The following is a 20135-nucleotide window of genomic DNA, read 5'->3' on the forward strand; positions in this document are numbered from 1 at the left end:
CAGACATTCAAGCTCTGTGGATAAGTGAGACATATATTAGCAAAAGTAGGTTTGGAAAATCCATGGGAATCAGATCATGAAGAATCTGATGTCTTCTACTGTATTTGCAGCCGGGGGCAAATAAAAAATTTAAGCAAATGATATCATACTTGTCTTTAAAAAATAACTGGCAGCTAAATGAAAGAAAAACCAGGAAAGATAAAATCTAGGGCTAAGTAAGGAAGCAATTTTCTTACTTGAATCTCTAAGAAACAGGCCAGGATAAAACTAAAGACAGATAAGGTTTTCTTGACTCTAGTTTCTAGGAAACTTTTGGCACAGAGCTTAATCTATTGAGATATCATGTGCTTTCACCAGTACCTCCAGATGATGGGTTTATTTTAATAAAACATGCATACACCCACATACAAATCCCATGTAGGACATAGAAAAGAACAAAGAATCTCAGCAATCTTTCATTTCTAACAAGTTTGCTTATACTTAATATGCAATTGTTAAAGATAGTGGCAGAGATAACCAGAGAAATTTCAAGAATCAGGGAGATGCATGCCCATTCAATTAGATATCAGGCATAGTTCATACTATTCAGATTTGTTAGCTCCCAATGGGCCCTCTTGGACCTTCTGCAGGTTCAGGCTTGAGTATTAAGGGAAAGGATTCCTACTTCTTTTGGTCTGGTTGGAGGCGAGATGCCGGCACAGTGCAATAGCTCCAAAAGCTAAGATCAGAGGAGCATATATTACATCAGTGTATTCTCATTTTATCAGGATAGAATGATGAAAAAGATTGAGTGGTAGTAAATTGAAGAAGAAAAGTTCAACTTACAGATAATGGCAAGGCAATCTGAAATAATGCCAGAGAGCATTCACAACCTATTAGCAATCTTACTCACAAAAGAAATTGCCTATTATATTTTTTAAGTACATGAAATATGCTTTCTGTATTTCAGCCAAAGAATTTAAAGACTATAGAAAGCCAATATTTCGGTGTCATTCCTTACTTTGTTCCTTGGTTTAAAAGATTATCAGTTTCAAAGAATCTAAAGAATACTTATATTTAAACTCAGTTTCTCCAGGGAGTTAACCTTGTTTAAATAAGGGAGGTCCTTGGCTTTTACAAAAATGCATGTTTGTAAATTCATGATCCAGTTTCATGCATCACATGTTGATGTCTGCTAAATTTCATTCTTTCCTTTTTCGTAAAGATGGGTTGGACTTCATACCTTCTGCTTTGATATTCTACATTGTGACTACAGAATATTTTAAATATTCTGGAATATTTGTAACCACCCAATCACAAATAAGAATTGCTTTTGTAGACATCAGTTTTTACTATTACTGTTAAATTACCCTTGATGAGTTGGTTTAGGTATAGCAGTTCCCCATTAATTATAAATTATCAGTGAAATATTTTCTTAGTTTAATTTTTTAGAATATTTATTGCTTGTATATAGACATACAATACACTGTTGTATGTTCACCTTGCATTCTGCAACCCTGCAGAACTTATTAGTTCTACAAATATTTTTTGATTTCTTGGTATTTTTTTTAATATATACAATTGTCTTCCTTTTCAATGCCTTTTATTTATTTATTTTATCTAAATATTAGTAATAGAACCTTCAGTACAATGTTCAACAGAAGTGGTGAGAAGGGACATTCTTACTTTTGTTACCAATTTTAGGGAAAAATCATTTAGTCTTTCGACCTTAAATATAATGTTGATGTAAGTTTTCATTTTGATGCTGAATTGACTTCACATTTGAGAATCTTATGTACATAGCTCTCAAAAATAGTTGTTGATTGGCTCAATAAAATAAAAACTACTCTAGTGTTATAAGTAATAGTCCTTTAGGGAAAATGAATAAGTCAATAGAATCCATATTAATGCACTATATTATAATGTATGTAAATGGCCATCACTGATCTAATGATGTGTTACAAACATATCAACAACATATGATAAAATTTGCTTATTCTTAGTGAGAGTGATGGTTTTAGTCCCTATTGCAAACAAAAATGTTTTCCTACTACATATACTGGAATGCTAGATAACTTAAATATACTACTACTTCCTAGGGCTGTTTGTAATATCCTTTGGAGTGCTATAAATATTAATTCATTCCATCTTATATTGATTTATTTAATTGTCAACGTAAGCAACTAATTTCTGGAATGACAGTTTATGTATAACACATTATTTTTTTCCCCTGTCAATTCTATTGTTTGTTAGAATAGTTGACAAAACTTCCTATTTTCTATACAAGTCATTACTTAGAGTCTCATTGTATGATTTCACTGTACTTACAGATATCCCATAATCCTGTTTTTTCTTTTATAGTAATTAATATCAGAATATATTTGTCTTAAAATTTATATTTTTATAAAAAATAGTAAAACACTCAAAACAGCCTACTAAAGGGAATGGAAAACACAAGTCAAAATTGCTCAGTATTTCATGATAATCCATTAAGTTGCAAAATTATACTTTAAGAAACACAATATAATAATGGTTCACAGTATATTGCTTTATTTTAATATTTCAGATCCACAATGAAACCCAGTTCATGAAAGACCAAAAATTCCTGTCTCAAAGTGTGACAGTCCACTTGCCATACAGAAATAATGGATAGATCTGACTCTCTTTTGCATCATTTAGCTCCTTTTCTGTTTCAAGCACAAGACAGTCATCAAAAAAATGTGTGGTAAAAATAGGAAAAGGAGAAAACATCATTAACTTCTCCAGTAGAAACCACTTTGAGGGTCAAGCCCTTAGGGCAAATGGTACTCTATGATAAAGCAAGAGTGGATAGACCACTCCATATACAATCTACCCCCTACACTGCATGGTTAACAAGACATATTCAATGAGCCTTGCAGAGATATCTAAAAGGATTTCTCTCAGGCCTTTAAGAATTTATTAAATATGTGTGTGACTTATTTATAAGCCATTTGTATATGATATGAAAAAAAGCGGACATAATTTTTTAAAATTTGGATTACTCTCATTTAAAAGATTTGCTTATATAGCCAATTATATGCAGTTATTCTTAAAATTAGAGAACACAAGCTATTAGTTTAGATCATTCTTGTAATTTCCAAATATTGGCTGTCTTATCCATAAAGTAACATTTATCATTTAGACAGAGAAAATTATTTAATTTGACAAGTGGTATTATAGCAAAGCAACCATTATGATTTCTTTTAAAGGTCTCTTTGGCAGACACCAAGCTAATCTGCATAAAAGTATATTGAATTCTACGTATGAAATTTAATGATCATTGTAATAAAACATCATATGTTTTATTAAAAGCTTAGTAGGTAATGTAATCTATTTATTGAAGCATTATTTTAAGGTACAGTTAAAATAATCTTGTGTGCTTGAGCAATACTTATGAAAAGTAGAGAATAAATTCTTACCAAGTTTGCAATGATATAATGGTAGCCTTTAACATGCTTCCCAACACTTACAATCTGTGAAGATATAAACAAATAAGAGAAAATCAATTTTAATTCACTGAAATATTTTTTTAAAATATTAACTATTTTAGCATAATTCCATGTGGCATCATGATGGGAAAATGATAGTTAAAAAAAAAAGTCATGTATTCTAGTTAAAAGAATTGATAAGCCATATTCAAAATAAGTGGTAAAAAGTACCACTTTTATTTAAATCACATTCTATCAACCTTGTTCAGAAAATTGTTATAATCTCCTTAAAAAGAATGACAATGCTATAAGCCAACGTTTACATATATTTCTCAACAGAATACATCAATATAAAAACTTAAAATGATTTTCATCCAAAGAATTTAGATGTACTTTACTTATTGATAATTTATAAAAATGGAAGATAGGCTGCTCAGTGTCTTCATCATAGAATAAGAATGATCACCTAAGAGTAGATCGAGCAGGAAGCAAGGTTTTTCTAAGGCACAATCTCTGTGCCTTAGAAATACTCAGTGAATTGACACTGGCATTCGTTAAGCAGTAATGTTTTCTTGTAATTACAAAAAATAAAAAGAAATCAAAAAGCTTTTCTCTCTGTTTGACTCTTTTTTTTTTTTTTTGAGAATGTTTTCAGGAATGTTTAGGAAATTAGAAACTCAAACATCTTTTAAAAAAAAAAACTAGAGATCGTTTAAAAGTTCAATTTTATTTTTGCATTAGAGATTACAACTCTCATTCTCTGAAAAACTGAAAATTCCTTCAATATGAACATCTAACTTAAGTTACTAATTAGCAGCTTTGTAACGTCACTGGTGTCATCAGTGATAACAGTGAAAGCCACAATTTTCATGCAGTTTCATTATCAAAGACAAAAATTAAATTATTTTAAGCACTTTAATATCGCATAAAAATAATTGTGTAATTGGGTGACTTATGTATGAAATATAGGAAAACTCTTAACACCAGGATATATGATAGACATAGAGAGTAGAAGAATAGTTATCAGAGGCTGGGAAGGGTAGTGAGGGTGGGAGGGAGGTGGGAATGGTTAATGGGTACAGAAAAAAACAGCTAGAAAGAATGAATAAGACATGCTATTTTATAGCATAACAGGGTCACTATAGTCAATAATAACAAATTTTACATTTAAAAAAATAACTAAAATAGTGTAATTGGATTTTTTATAACACAAAGTATAATGCTTGAGGGGATGGATACCTCATTCTCTATAATGTGATCATTACTCATTGCATACCTGTATCAAAACATCTCATGGATCCCATAAAAATATATATACTACTATCTACCCGCAAAAATAAAAAATAAAATAAATAAATTCAGAATACATGAATTGTGCTGGAAAAGAGTTTTGTGTACATGGCTATTGTGAAATAAAATTTTTGCTCATCTTAGGTTCTTGTTTTGATTAAATTCAAGACATTTCTGTTTTTAATGTTCTCCAGTGTCACTACAAGTTGTTTAGATTTTTAATTATTAATTTCTGTTCATATTATTTAGGATTTGTTGTACTTCCTGACTTTGAAGGCTGATTGCCCTTTAACAATCCTGGGAAAGTCACAGCCAATATCTCTTAAAATAATCTTCCAAAGATGTTTTCTGTCTGCTTCTAATAGATACTGCAATGTTGGTATTACTGGCCTGGGTCCACTTTTATGATAAGTTCTCAAATTCTAGATTCCCAGACACAGGGTGTGGTGTAAATTCAAAATACAATCTGTCTCAAGAATGAGGCTGTGACGACAAATTCTCAAGGAAGATATTTTCCTCACCATACTAAGCCTACACCAAGGCAGAAAACACTTAGTTGACTCTGTATAGGTGAGAGAATTTTTTCACCTACACCCTTTTCTTGAGCTGTTGCCCTACCGTGGTCTGGTTTTATGTATTAACTTGACTGAACCCAAAGCTTCTGTTCTTGAGAAACCATTAAATGCCCAATCAGCCTACCCAGTCTGGCAATTTCCTTCATCACAGCTGCCTGTCATTCTTGGCCCCTGAAGATTTTCTTTACTTTCTTGGAATATTATACACAAACTTTCTCTTGTTTTATATTGCCAGATTTATGTAGTCCACAATTTATCTACAATAGAACTTTCCTTGAGAATCTTACCATGAAGATGAGGACAAGCAACAAATAGATGGGATTGTGGAGAAAGCTCAGTTTATGAAATAGTTGAATTAGGTGGCATATTGGGCAATCTAGACCTGAGTGATTTAGCATGGGTGGAGCAGGATGGAGCCATCTTATTCTGTGGGAGTCTCCAGTCTAGCTTGTGCAAAAGATAATTATCAGCGGAATGCTTGATGGTACTAAGGCAGGAAGTGGCATATTCTATTATGAAGCCTAGTACAGATTCCTGCTATTTGGCTTCAGCGGGGGTTGTTGCCACTCAGCAATCCTTTATTTATCTCTTTCTGATTCACTAACTTTTTCTGGTGTGGCTGTTGAGGTTTTTGCACTCTCTCAAAGCCCCTGTCCCCCCATTTCTTGACACTCTCAGCTTTTGATTTCTTTGTGACTGCAGTCAAAAATATGTCAGTTTTATTTGTAAAAAATCCATCTTAAGTGCAAATACTTGTAAATGTTACAAAGACGTGGAATCAATAAAAATTCTGCACTGGGTGTCTCCATAAAGAACTCGTTGTCCATTCAAGATTGTCTAGCAAAAAATTTTAATAAATTAAAACTTACACTATGCATTTTCAAAGGGTGAGGACTTATAATATCAGAAGGAGCTGAAAGGGACAAAATTCCTGGCACAAAAGGTCTTGCAGAGCTCCATATGCATCAACATTCTGGAAATTGACAGCTTGGGGAGTAGGGATCTGGAGATTTATTTACCTGGCTGGTGATGCTAGAGGCATCACTATCTCTGCTGACCCAGATCCTGGCTGGGGAAAAAAACAAAAAACTAAAAACAAATGTACTGCACAAACATTGTGAAGTTCTCATTTCCTTAGTTTCTTTGTGAAAAAATTCAATGTACAATCCATTGAGTAGCCCCTGTAAACAGGGTGTTGTTTATTTTTAAATGATTGTGTAAAACTGACAATGTCATGGTTGTGGTTTCACATGGCTTTCATTATCTCAACAAAGGTGAAGAATAACTTCTGTAAAGAATAAATTTGAATGAGTTGACTCTGGGTGCAGGCCAAACTTTGTATCACCTATGTAATTTGAAAAAATATATATAAATAGGGAAAATAAACAGTTTCAGAGATAGGAATATAAAATAGCACTGTCTTCACACAAGTGTGGCTTGCTTAGTTGTCATGGGAAAACAATGCCTAGGGTGAGTACTTGGTTGTAAAATTGTTTTGCAAACAAACAACAGACTTAAACTACAACCTTGTAATATAACAGTAGGACTTCAGTTTCAGGACTGTGATATAAAAATGGGGTGGAAAAAACAAAGCACTTCAGACCAAAAGACAGAAAACGCAGGGGCAGAGAATCTGCATATTTTATATTTTAAAAAGAAACAGAGGGTGCAACTAGACTTAAAATAATGATTAAGTGTCTGTTTAGAGTTCTGTAGAATAGGTTAGGAAGGATATCTAAGTTATATCAATTATATACTCTCAACGATGATTAACCTTACCAAAATAAAATGTTTAAGAGAAGTGACTAATTGATTCCTGTAATTACTTTTTTTCCCCTGAATGTGTGTTTTTGTTTGTTTTATTTTTGTTTTTTAAGAAGCAGAGCATTGTTTAGGAATATCCATGGTGCTGGTCAAATAGTTAAGTTCTATAATCAGGCAATCAGGACTATGCATATTAATAAGGTGAATGCCAGGTATAAACACTGTAATTTTTAACTGCATTATTAACAAATTATGGCATAACCAGTCTTCAAGAATGCAACTTCCAAATCCTTAGTCATTGATGGAAGTTGGAGAAAAGTGAATCAGGATACTTTCCCATGTCGACTTCACTTTTCAGTTCAATTTAGTTCAACAAATGTCAATGGAGTGCCTCATACCTATAAGATTAAGGCCAAGAGATTTAAGGATTATAAAGATAAGTCTGTCAGTGCTGCTGTTACAAGGGTATTTATTATCTCATAAAGGGATGAGACTCAAACAGAAATGGCTACTAACATATAGAACAGAATAAGGTGAATGCACTGGGTTTCAAGAAGTTATAACACTTGCTTAAGAGAACAAGGCAGACTTTTAAGAATGAATAGACGCTAAATAAATATTGATTCAAGGAATGAATAAAGAAATTAATCAGGATATAAATTTCAAAAACACTAGTATATTAAGGTCAATTTGAGACTTGCAAATGAAGGATAGTTTGGCCTTTAATACACAATCAGAATTTACATTAATCCTTTATGTATCAGTGGTTTATAAAGTACTCAGGAGTCCTTCTATAAAAGTTGCTGTGTATTATTTCTAACTATTACTACTAGGCTGTAATAATTCTATTGAACATAGTCTTCCAACTAAAGAAATGTAATGGCACACTAAAGTAGGAATACTTTTGGTTTTTCTCTTAATTTATTATTGTAAGTCAGCTGGAAATTCCTCTTTCAATTTTTATCATATTTCAAAAAATTCAGTGATGGGGGAAAATGGCACAACATATTCAGAGGTGTTAGGGCCATGATACTGGTAAATGTTGTAAACTTACTGTCATGAGGGCAGTCACTTTCACTAGTCCTCTTTTTCTATAGAAATTCCAAACTCCCAAATATTCCCCAAATGTTGATTTTCAAAATGCTTTAAAGTATTTTACTGTAGATAAAATCAAAAGTTTTAGTGTCACTTCAGTTCCATCAAAATAAAAATATAAGGCAAGAGACTTTTGCAAACAAACAACAGACTTAAACTATAACCTTGTAATATAACAGCAGGACTTCAGTTTCAGGGCTGTGAAGTAAAATGGGGTGGGAAAAATAAAGCATTTTAGACCAAAAAGAACTATGGCTGTTTAGTGTGATATGAGATTTAGGAGGAGGCTAGGTAATGTAAATTCTTATCAGATATTTTAAAAGAAATGATATACAAATGCACATACACATTTGTGTGTGTGTCTGTGACACACAAACGCCCCTGCATACACATACCAACACACAGACCTACAGGGCGTGTGTGTGTGTGTGTGTGTGTGTGTGTGTGAGAGAGAGAGAGTGTTCATTTTCTTCTGTACTTGGAGATGTTAGAAATTATGGAAGTTTCTAATTAGGAAGAACTCTTTTTTGGAGGAAGGAGAGAAGACAGTTTTCCATAAAGGGAATGGCTGCCTCTCAAAGTAGTGATCTCACTGTCACTGGAAGTTCCTAGCAAAGTCTGACTGACTTCCAGTGAAAGATGTTGGGATAGGGTGCTCCTGTGGGTGACAAAGTCCTGTTATAGCCATACAGCACAATGTCTGTATGGTCAGTTACTGAAATAGACACTGTGAATGTCTTGCCTCTGAATGTGCCCTTGCTATCTCAATGCATACTTGCTCACCTTCCAATTGCCGCACCTGAATTTCCTTGCCTCAAGGTTTTCTCTGGTCTACAGAGCTGACATTGCCCTTGGAGAGGGAAGAGTTTATAAGTGCCAGAGCATTAATGCTCCTCCTTCCCAGCAGCCCACATACAATTACTGACAGGAGTTGGCACATAAGTACTCCAACTCCGTTGCCCCACAAGTCACATGATTCTGAAGTGTTTGTTTTACACTAAACTCCTCCAGTAATTAGTTTACATTCACTCCAAATGGGATTAACCCCCTGTCACCCAGATGGTAATTTGCTTGATAAATGCACTTTTCATTGACTGCATTGCTCTACTACCTTTAAGCCTGTTCCTTACCTCCCAAACAAACTGCGCACAAATCTTTCTTTTAAGGTCAGCTTCTAGCAGAAATCAACTATAACAGTCTCCAAGTAAAAATCTGAACCAATGTAGCAGTAGAATTGTTAATGTGAAAAAAAATACCTTTGTTGGCTAATTATCTCAAGTTTTCATCTTTGTAGCATAATATATTTATGTTATATTCAAATACTTACTCTCTAGGTATAATAAGAAACATAGGTTGCATAAGTTACCATACCTCTATTTAGATATCTAAATTGTTGAAAAAGGTTTACTCTCTCACATAGGCTAATATGAATGATTCGGTGTCTTTATTTAGTAAATTATTTCTATTCCTAACAAAATTTTCACCTTCAAACTGTTCTCTTATTAATGCCCATTCTTAGTATTGTTATTTTTTATTTCTTTTCCTGACTTTATTCCAAATGTTAAAAAAAAAATGACCATCAGTTCCATCCCTTCAGTACAGATTTTAGATCACTTGTATGCACCTTTCCCCAATTTTATTGATTTGCAAATTGAGTGCCCTACAAGAGATATGGTTTGAATAGGGTCCTAGAACTATAGAGTAAAAGGCAAGGACTGAAATTCAGTTGCTTGATTCCTGGTCTTTTGTTCTTTCTATGCCACCCCTTTATCCATCATGGAACTGCCAATGGCTATTGAAAAGCACTTATTGGAGAATAAGATTCTCATCATCTCAACCATGGACAATTGTTAGCAAAGCTCCATTTTGATTTAATAGTATTTTAATTTAGTGAGATTTAAAGTATTTACAAAGAGGTGTAGAACATTGTATGGCATTTGTGATTATGAGTTTGAAACACATGTAATAGTTTGAAAGAGCCATTAGAAGCATGCTTTTTTGAAATTAAAGAGATATTTATAAGAAACAATATAAATAAAATTTTAATAAGATGTAGGTAGAAGGGGTAATTTCTCTATTCATAAACAATTACATTAAATAAATATAGTCATTAAGTGATGAAGCTGGAACTCCATCCAGGTCTTTGGACTATAATTTCCATACTACTTTCACTACACCCTATTTCCTTCTTTAGACCACAGAAATTCGGACTTATTTTTGGCCAATATTGATTGTCTTTCATAAGAGAAAAATGAATAAAATATATGTCTGTGAGAATAACTTTCTCTATCATATTAGATATTTGATGAATACCAAACATGTTTATGAGAAATCCCAGCTTTCTCATAATGAAACAAATACACAATTCTTTTTCTTGCAAATAATCTCTTGTCTGAACATATTGCTTATTTGAATAACAATATATACACAAGATGTTCCTAATTCCATTTTGCATGGGACTAAGACAGGGACATACAGATGGAGAATTCAGGTAAACTTTAATGAATCCTAGCCTGGGTTTGCAATTTCTTCATGTATACGTAATAAAGCAAATTAGCAGAAAAGCTTAAATAATCTGGATTTAGTTTTGTGTAGCTTGTACTTTTCCAAATGTATATTAAAATGACAGTTTATGTGCATATTTTAAATATAATGCAAATCTAACTCAGTCCAATAGATAATTCTATTTATGTGCAACAAGCTTAAAGTAATCAATTAAAAATTAAACTACTGGGAACCTGGGCAAGATGGCTGAATAGGAGCAGTTTTGATCTGCAGCTCCCAGCAAGATCAATGCAGAAGGTGGATGATTTCTGCATTTCCAACTGAAGTACCCGGCTCATCTCACTGGGACTGGTTAGATAGTGAGTGTAGCCCACAGAGGACCAGCAGGGTGGATTGTCACCTCACTTGGAAAGCACAGGGGTTGGGGAACTCCCTCCCCTAGCCAAAGGAAGCTCTGAGGGTCTATGCCATAGGGAACTGCGCATTCAGGCCCAGATATTACACTTTTTCCATGGTCTTTGCAACCTGCAGACTAGGAGATTCCCTTGGGTGTCTACACCACCAGGGCCTTGGGTTTCAAGCACAAAGCAGGGTGACCATTTGGGCAGACACTGAGCTAGGTGCAGGAGGTTTTTTTAAAATACCTCAGTGGTGCTTGGAATGCCATCAGAACAGAATCATTCAATGGAAAGGGGGCTGAAGTCATGGAGCCAAGCGGTATAGCTCAGTGGATCCCGCCCCCATGGAGCCCAGCAAGCTAAGATCAACTGGCTTGAAATTCTCACTGCCAGCACAGCAGTCTGAAGTCAACCTGGGATGCTTGAGCTTGGTGGGGGCAGAGGCATCGGCCATTACTGAGGCTTGAATAGGTGGCTTTTCCCTCACAGTGTAAACAAAGCTTCCAGGAAGTTCAAATTGCATGGAGCCCGCTGCAGTTCCAGAAAGCTGCTGTAGCCAGGCTGCCTCTCTAGATTCCTCCCCTCTGGGCAGGGCGTCTCTGAAAGAAAGACAGCAGCCCCAGTAATGGGCTTATAAATAAAACTCCCATCTCCCTGGGATGGAGCACCTGGGGGAAGGGGTAGCTGTGGGCACAGCTTCAGCAGAATTAAACTCCTGCCTGCTAGTTCTGAATAGAGCAGTGGGTCTTCCAGCACAGTGCTTGAGCTCTGCTAAGGAATAGACTGTCTCCTCAAGTGGGACCCTGACTCCCATGCCTCCTGACTGGGAGACACTTCCAGCAGGGGTGGACAGACATCTCATACAGGAGAGCTCCGGCTGGCATCTGGAAGGTACTCCTCTTGGACAAAGCTTCCAGTGGAAGGAACAGGCAGCAGTCTTGCTATTCTACAGTCTCTGCTGGTTATACCCAAGCAAGCAGGGTCTGGAGTGGACCTCCAGCAAACTCCAGCAGACCTGCAGCAGAGGGGCCTGACTGTTAGAAAGAAAACTAACAAACAGAAAGAAATAGCATCAACATCAAAAAAGGGACATTCACACAAAAATCTCATCTGAAGGTCACCAATGTCAAAGACCAAAGGTAGATAAATCCATGATGATTAGGAAAAACCAGTGCCAAAAGGCTGAAAATTCCAACAACCAGAGCACCTCTTCTCTCCAAAGGATCACATCTCTTCACCAGCAAGGGAACAAAACTGTATGGAAAATGAGTTTATGAATTAAGCTCAAGGAAATAAGAGAGGACACAAACAAATGGAAAAGCATTCCATGCTAATAGATAGGAAGAATCAATATCATGAAAATGGCCCTATTGCCCAAAGTAATTTATAGATATAGTGCTATTCCCATTAAGCTACCATTGACTTTCTTCAGAGAATTAGAAAAAAGCACTTTAAATTTCATATGGAACCAAAAAAGAGGCCACATAGCCAAGACAACACTAAGCAAAAAGAACAAAGCTGGAGGCATTACAATACCTGACTTCAAACTATACTACAAGGCTACAGTAACTGAAGCAGCATGGTACTGGTACCAAAACAGATACATAGATCAATGGAACAGAACAGAGGCCTCAGAAATAATGCCACACATCTGCTGTCATCTGATCTTTGACAAACCATACAAAAACAAGCAATGGGGTAAGATTTCGCTATATAATAAATAATGTTGGGAAAACCTGCTAGCCATATGCAGAAAACTGAAACTGGACCCCTTCCTTAACACTTTATACAAAAATTAACTCATGATGGATTAAAGGCTTAAACCTAAGACCTAAAACCATAAAAACCCTGGAAGAAAACCTAGGCAGTGCCATTCAGGACACAGACATGGGCAAATATTTCATGACCAAAACACCAAAAGCAATGACAACAAAAGCCAAAATTGACAAATGGGATCTAATAAACTGAAGAGCTTCTGCACATCAAAAGAAACTATCATCAGAGTGAATGGGAAACCTACAGAATGGAAGAAAATTTTTGCAATCTATCCATCTGAGAAAAGGCTAATATCCAGAATCTACAGTGAATTTAAATAAATATTCAAGAAAAAAACAAATAACCCCATCAAAAAATGGGTGAAGGATATGAACAGACACTTCTCAAAAGAAAGCATTTATGTGACCAACAAACATGAAAAAAAGCTCAACATCACTGGTCATTAGAGACATGCAAATCAAACACACAATGAGTTACCATCTCATGCCAGTTAGAATGATGATTATTAAAAAGCAAACAGCAGATGCTGGAGAGGATGTGGAGAAATAGGAATGCTTTTACACTGTTGGTGGGAGTGTAAATTAGTTCAACCATTGTGGAAAACAGTGTGGCGATTCCTCAAGGATCTAGAACTAGAAATACCATTTGAACTAACAATCCCATTATTGGGTATATACCAAAAGGATTATAAATCATTCTACTATTAAGACATATGCACACACATGTTTATTATAGCACTATCCACAAGAGCAAAGACTTGGAACCAACCCAAATGCCCATCAGTGACAGACTGGATAAAGAAAATGTGGCACATATACACCATGGAATACCATGAAGCCATAAAAAGGATGAGTTCATATCCTTTGCAGGGACATGGATGAAGCTGGAAACCACCATTTTCAGCAAACTGACACAGGAACAGAAAACCAAACACCTCATGTTCTCACTTGTAAGTGGGAGCTGAGCAATGAGAACACATGGACACAGGGAGGGGAACATCACACACCAGGGCCTGTCAAGGGGTGGAGGGCTGCAGGAGTGATTGCGTAAGGAGAAATACCTAATGTAGATGATGGGTTGGTGGGTGTGGCAAACCACTATGGCATATGTATACCAATGTAACAAACCTGCACGTTCTGCACATGTGTCTCAGAACTTAAAAACAAAAGTCTAAGATATTCTAGATTTTAAATCTAAGATATTCCTGTGAAAAAATTCTCAGTGAATTAAAAATAAAAAATTAACAGTTCATTTACATACAAAAATTAAACTATTCACAGTATAGTTCAATGGTATTTACATTTTATGGTATACTTTTTGAACATGATAACTCCAAGGTAGTAGTGTATAGAGTTAATTTTGTTTAACCAGAAAGTTGAATATCTAATTTCTTGAGATGTCTCTAATTGGATATATCATGAATGAGTAGATACCTATTCTTGAATTATAGTGAAAACTTGAGGGGGCTGGAGGTGATGGTAATAAAAGTTATCTCTAAATATCACACACTGTTATGAATATTTCAAAGGGATATATCATTATGAAGAAATATTTGCTGAATTTTAATGTTGAATATGTTGAAGATGAAATTGTTCGACCATGGAGTTCACAAGCACCTGGTGATGATTTTGTTCATAGGATGGATGAACTTTTAAGATCCAGTCAACCTGAGAGTCTATGATTCTGTGATTTTCCAGTGTAGACTATGTGAGCCATTGGCTCTGGGAGGCTTCTGTTAATATATGATGTTCTCATCATAGCTTCTTCCTTTTATGTATCTTTTCTTTGTGATATTTGAGATATAATCATCTGAAAGTTCTTTCTTCTTTCATTTTTCTTAAGTTTCTTTTTATTTTCATGGATGAATATAAAGCAAATAAATTGTAAAGAAGTGGCTGCAAAGAAAGTGTTTTATGGCCAATTTTACAAAGAACACTAGGTTAAATAAGGTTTAAGAGGTTTCTTTGCCATAGGAATATTTAGAGACTTCAATATGCTAATATACGGTGAAATCTCAAGAGCTAGAGTATGCAGTTATTTAGAGCAGTTTTAAAAGGTTGTTTAAGGACATTCTTCCTAGAGCATTATCTTTCACTCACCTCCTTAACTTTCACATACATTTCACATTTTATGTTGCTTTGGCATAAGCATAAATGTTACTTTAGTAGAATTTTCTTATTTTCCTTCATTTTTGATAGTCTATATCCACAACAATGACTCAATTAGACTATAAAATACATTCTGTTCATAATTTTGGAGGTAATCTCCTTCAATAATAAATAACTTCAGCTAATAACATTTTTGGTCAGGGTTTTACATTTGCATGTTTTAAATTAGATTTAACATATGAAATTGTGATTAATTCTGAAATTCATATTACTCCACAGTCACTCTCTTTGCTTTTATTCGCTTTGCCTTTAATTCAGCAAGTTTTTTTTTTTTTTGAGTTTATTTGGGTTTTGTTATCCTATACTTCAAATAGGTAATAGACAACGAGCTCCGTCTGAAGTGGATTCATAAAGACACAGATTTAAGTAGATGCCCTGTCTTAATAAATCAGTTAGACCCATTTAGATTTGTTCAAATGATTACCTCCAATATTATTTTAAAAAATAAACCATAGGTCTACTATACTGAAAAAAGGCAAAAAAAAAAATTACTGCTTCCTAATAAACTAGATTGACCTATTTGCTGTGGATATGCAATTTTTGTATAGTAAGCTCAGTTTATTTTGCCTATGTTTGCCCATAGGTCAGTCAAAACTTAAAGGCTAGTATTCATATTGCCTAGCAATACTATTAAAATTGCCAGAACAAATTTATTTTTTAAAAACCCTAGTTAGACTAGTTATATTTCTTAAAATCTTAACAAAAATGGTGTTTGGCAAAATAGACATTTAATAAACAAATTTAATACACAAATAATTTCTCATTATCACTATTTGCCATTATATATTTGTTTCTTTATTGTGTAGCTCCCCCACTAAAATAAAAATTCCAGTGTAAAGGGGCTTTTCCTGAGCTTAAGACATGCCTGGCCTGACCTGTAACAGGCACTCAATGTATATTTAAGTAGATGTCAAATAAATTACACACTGGTATAAATGTGACTGTAAAAAATACAGTCTACAGATGAAGTATCATTGCTTATTTGGTACACACCTTAGTCACCAGGTTCACTGCTCAATATTTGGCTTTCTACCTTCTGGTTCATTCTCTATGTTGTCATTAGAATTATGACTCTAAAACATGACATCAATCATGTTTAAAAACATCCAATGACATCTATGATGCAATAATGAATTTAAAACTTCCAAGAAAAGCCCATAAGGCCCCTCATAAACTGTTTTCAGTTTTCCTTGGCCATCTCATACCTCCTGCAGTTAGGCTCCAACCACATTCACTTCTTTCCCAGGACAGGAATCTCTCTCCTATTACTCTGTTCTCACAAATGCCATCTTCCTTGAATACTCTTTCCCAGCGTTTCTGCCTGGGGAATTCAAACTCCCCTTTCAACAATTTGCTTCTGTCTTTTTTTTAAATTGCACCTACCCACATTGTGCTGTGTTATTTGATTGTGTTCATTTATTTTTCTTTGTATTCAGTGTTCCTTCACAGCATCGACTGAAATTGATGTAATTTATATGCAGTGCTTGGAAATTAGTAGGTGCTGGATAAAGGTGTGTTAAATAAACAACCAAATGGATAAGTGTTGTGGTACATGTATAAGAAAGGAAAATAGTAGAATGTGCTAGGCAGAGACAAGAAAATTTGTTTCTATTGTGTTACTGCATAATATTTATATCATTATATTATGAACACAAAATTAATTATAAAAATAGAATTTATATATTTCATCACACACATGTATTATATATATATATTTATATATATGTCTAGACTTTGGATGAATAGAACTTTTGGTTTATGTGCACTGGGGAAAAAAACTTCAAAAATAGAAAATAATGTCTTATATTCAATCTTAATCCATCTTTCATTTTTCTTTTTACCAGCAATTATGTGAACCTTATCATTATTATTTTGGTAAAAATGACAGTACTTCATTTCCTTCTAATCTTAAACTTGTCACAGGTTGTATATGAGATTGGAGAAAATCTGTATCAGTAGGGAACTAGTAATTATGTGGCTAATCTTGAGGGAAGGGTTAGAAATGAATTTGTTCTATTACTTTTCTGACTGAATCAAAGGGAGTGAAACAATGTATCACTTCATTTCCTGGAAGAGAGTATACTTTATTACTGAACTGTTTAATATAAATACTGTATAATTTATAAAAATGTAGTTACATTTATGATGTTTACAAGATTCAGAAAAGTGTCCTCCAAGGTACTGTTGAATGTTTTGCTTCCCTTTGGTTAATCTCACTGCCTTTTAAACATTTGAGGAGTAAATGCAAAATTCTACTTGAATAATTATGAAATTATTCTCTCTTTTCTACTTAAGGAGGAATATTACTTACCTATCCCTAAACCACAGTAGATACTTCTATGCAGCTGCTTTTGATTTAAGGCTAGAAAAACTAATTCATTTTATATCTAAAATTTTCAAGCAGATTTTCCTTTAACTTTGTAAAAGGAGCTGAAGTTTTGGATGTTTCTGTCAAAAACAATAGTAGAAATTGTTCCAATAAGTGTTCTTGCAGCATCAACTAAAACATATTTAGTTGAACCTAACCTAATTACAAAATTCACAATTCTTCCCAGACAAAAGCACTTGCATTCTGACAATCATGTTTTTCTTCTTCCTTGAAAAAACTTATATCCTTTGCCTCTTTCACTTTTCCTTTTATTTCATCCTATTTTTTATTTGATAAGGATGTGAGGTGTGGCTGTAACCATGGTAACAGTTGCTAGGAGACAATTAGACACCCCTTTCTAACCCCCACCAATTCCATTTGCAGTAGTCTGACAGATCTGTAAAGCTGTTTCTGTTTTCTATGAAAATGACAAACCTAGTGCATCATAATGGGACTTGCACATTCGAATCAGTTCTGCTAAAAAGTAATATTAAAGAAGTAAAATTCACCTTCTTAGCATAACCTCACATCTTTTGAGTTTCTTCTTACTTTATTGTAGATCCGGACTGAGTAAATCTTGATATGTAAAAGGAGCTTTATAATGAAGCAAAGCAGCAAGCTCTGCCAGTACTGCAGTGCGGGAAATTGCTGATATGATTTCTTTGCTGTAGTAATTTCTTTGGGTTCCTGACTTGTTCCTGTTGCATCTCGCCAATTGTTACTTTAATATATGGAAATAAAACTCTTGCTTTTCTTCAGCCTGTACAACAAACCCTGGGATATGTAGGTGTCACATAATCTTGGACAGGTGAAATTCTTGGCAAGAAAGCCTCCCAGGTAATTGAAGGCTTCCCTTAAACACATACAAAATGTGTCTCCTTCCTGTGTCTTCAAGTGAGGCTCATTTAGACTTCCAATTTACTCAACAATTATTTTGTGAACCCCTATTGTCACTAGGGAATGTATGGGTAACAATAAGCATAGACTCCGCCCTGATGGAGGTACGATTTCAATAGGAAGGATAGACAACTAAACTAGCATAACGCAAGGAATCTACATTTCTGCTACCTCCAATCTTTACAGCTTCAACTTTGCCTATTGCTCCATTTCAGCTTCCACTTTTGCTTTATACCCAATCTTGATCAGTTTTTGAGCATTTTTAGATCTCATTTCTTTATGGTTCATCCGATCTTTGAATACCCTTACCCTTTTTCTCTGGCTAGGAAAATCCAGTGCATTTTCAGTTTAAATGCTTCTTTTCTCTGTGAAACATTTGGGACTCCCTTGATTACACTTAGCTACCCCATCTTCTGGATTCTTCATGCGTTTTTATAATATCTCAGTTTCTGAAGCCATCAAATTGTCTTGTAATTATTTATGCATGTTTCTGAGTTCCCAGCTTGAATATAAACATTGTGTAAGGACCATGAGTTGTTCACCTTTGTACAGAAGGCGTTTGCAGTGCCTAGAACCATGTCTGGCATACAAATGTTAAATGAATTTATGAGGTGTCAAGTGCAGAGCTGCTCCACCTACAGTTGTTGGCTTATTCCTGCTGTCAAGAGTGTATGCCACTGAATCCTTCTATATAGATGATTTAAATAAAGCTGTTATCTCCAATGATGAGATCTCTCCTGTAATGACTCTTCCTCCTTATAACTATAGCTAGCTTTCTTCTTATTATTGTGCTTCTTTTTGTTTCTTCTGTCTCTTATAGTTTTGTTTTTGAGGGTTTTGTTTTGTTTTGCTTTTTTGGCTTTGGTATAAAAAAGAGACCTATGGCCATTAGCTAGTAACAAAAATGTTCCTTTCCTTTTAGGCAATGATTCAACCAGTTATGGGATACAGAGGCAGGCTCTTCAAGCCTTTGGCTGCTTTTAACGCTTTATTCAATATAAAGACATTTTGGGAGTTCGGGGGGAACTGGCAGAGTTGTAGATTTGGTACGATTCCTAATGTTTGAGAGTTGTGAAAATTTGTAAATGCAGACTCTAGATAAATAGGCCTTTACTAAGTATTGCCATGCATTTGACCATTTGACAAAAATTCTGAGTCCTGACATCTCGCTTAGGTGGTACTAGACACGATAGGTGCCTTAGTCTTAGAATAAGTTAGCTGGGATCATGTCCACATTTAATCTCTTACATGCAAATGGCCACATTTATGTTTGTGAGAAATTTCCCTCTCTTTCTAATTGATCTTGCCCTGAGGGTAGGATTATTGTCTTCTTTTGGTCACAATAAGCCACTGAGAGGTCAGTCCTGGCTTTTAGGCTTTTTTGATTGATTTGCAAACAGTGTGGGAAGGTCACTGGTTTTGGCAGTAATCTGAGATTCACATTGTGTCTGATGGGACACTGAATTCCCTTTCATATAATGAAAGTGGTAATACTGCTGAAAGGGGTTCCAGTTAAATCTGAGGTATGTGATAAAGAGGCAGTTTAAGATACCCGTGAGTGAACTGTAGAGAAATTTTTCTCCATTGTTTTGTTAAATATCTACTTTATACTGTAAGATCAGTCCTTACTATCTTTCTCCATACCTTAAATACATCCATAGTGCTTACTGGGATCAATATTGTTCTAGTTCTCTATCAAATGTCTTTGATATCACCATCTATTTAATAATAACTAGCATCCATGGCAAAATCCCCAAGGCAGTGCAAGATCCTTTATCACTTTCTACATAATGTATTTCTAAAAGAAATAATATGTTTTAGTAGGATTTTAGGAAACACTTTTGGTTTAAACCCTAGTTAACCAGACAGGA

The 20135-nt window shown here is 34.7% G+C and overlaps 1 protein-coding gene across 10 annotated transcripts in view; it reads right to left on the reverse strand.

Annotated features, from left to right (window-relative positions):
- The window catches only part of GRIA4 (glutamate ionotropic receptor AMPA type subunit 4), a 382079-nt gene that overhangs the window by 90716 nt on the left and 271228 nt on the right, over positions 1-20135 (reverse strand). For all 10 annotated transcript variants that reach the window (XR_004270967.1, XR_004270968.1, XM_032285714.1 and 7 more), the window contains one exon: positions 3420-3473. Coding sequence is in view for 8 of the 10 variants with exons in the window: in XM_032285714.1 (XP_032141605.1) it covers positions 3420-3473 (54 nt within the window). In the remaining 2 variants the exon portion in view is untranslated. The remainder of the gene's footprint in view (positions 1-3419; positions 3474-20135) is intronic.

The sequence above is a fragment of the Sapajus apella genome, unplaced genomic scaffold, assembly GCF_009761245.1.
Source record: "Sapajus apella isolate SASKATOON/1434 unplaced genomic scaffold, GSC_monkey_1.0 scaffold16, whole genome shotgun sequence".
Classification (NCBI taxonomy): domain Eukaryota; kingdom Metazoa; phylum Chordata; class Mammalia; order Primates; family Cebidae; genus Sapajus; species Sapajus apella.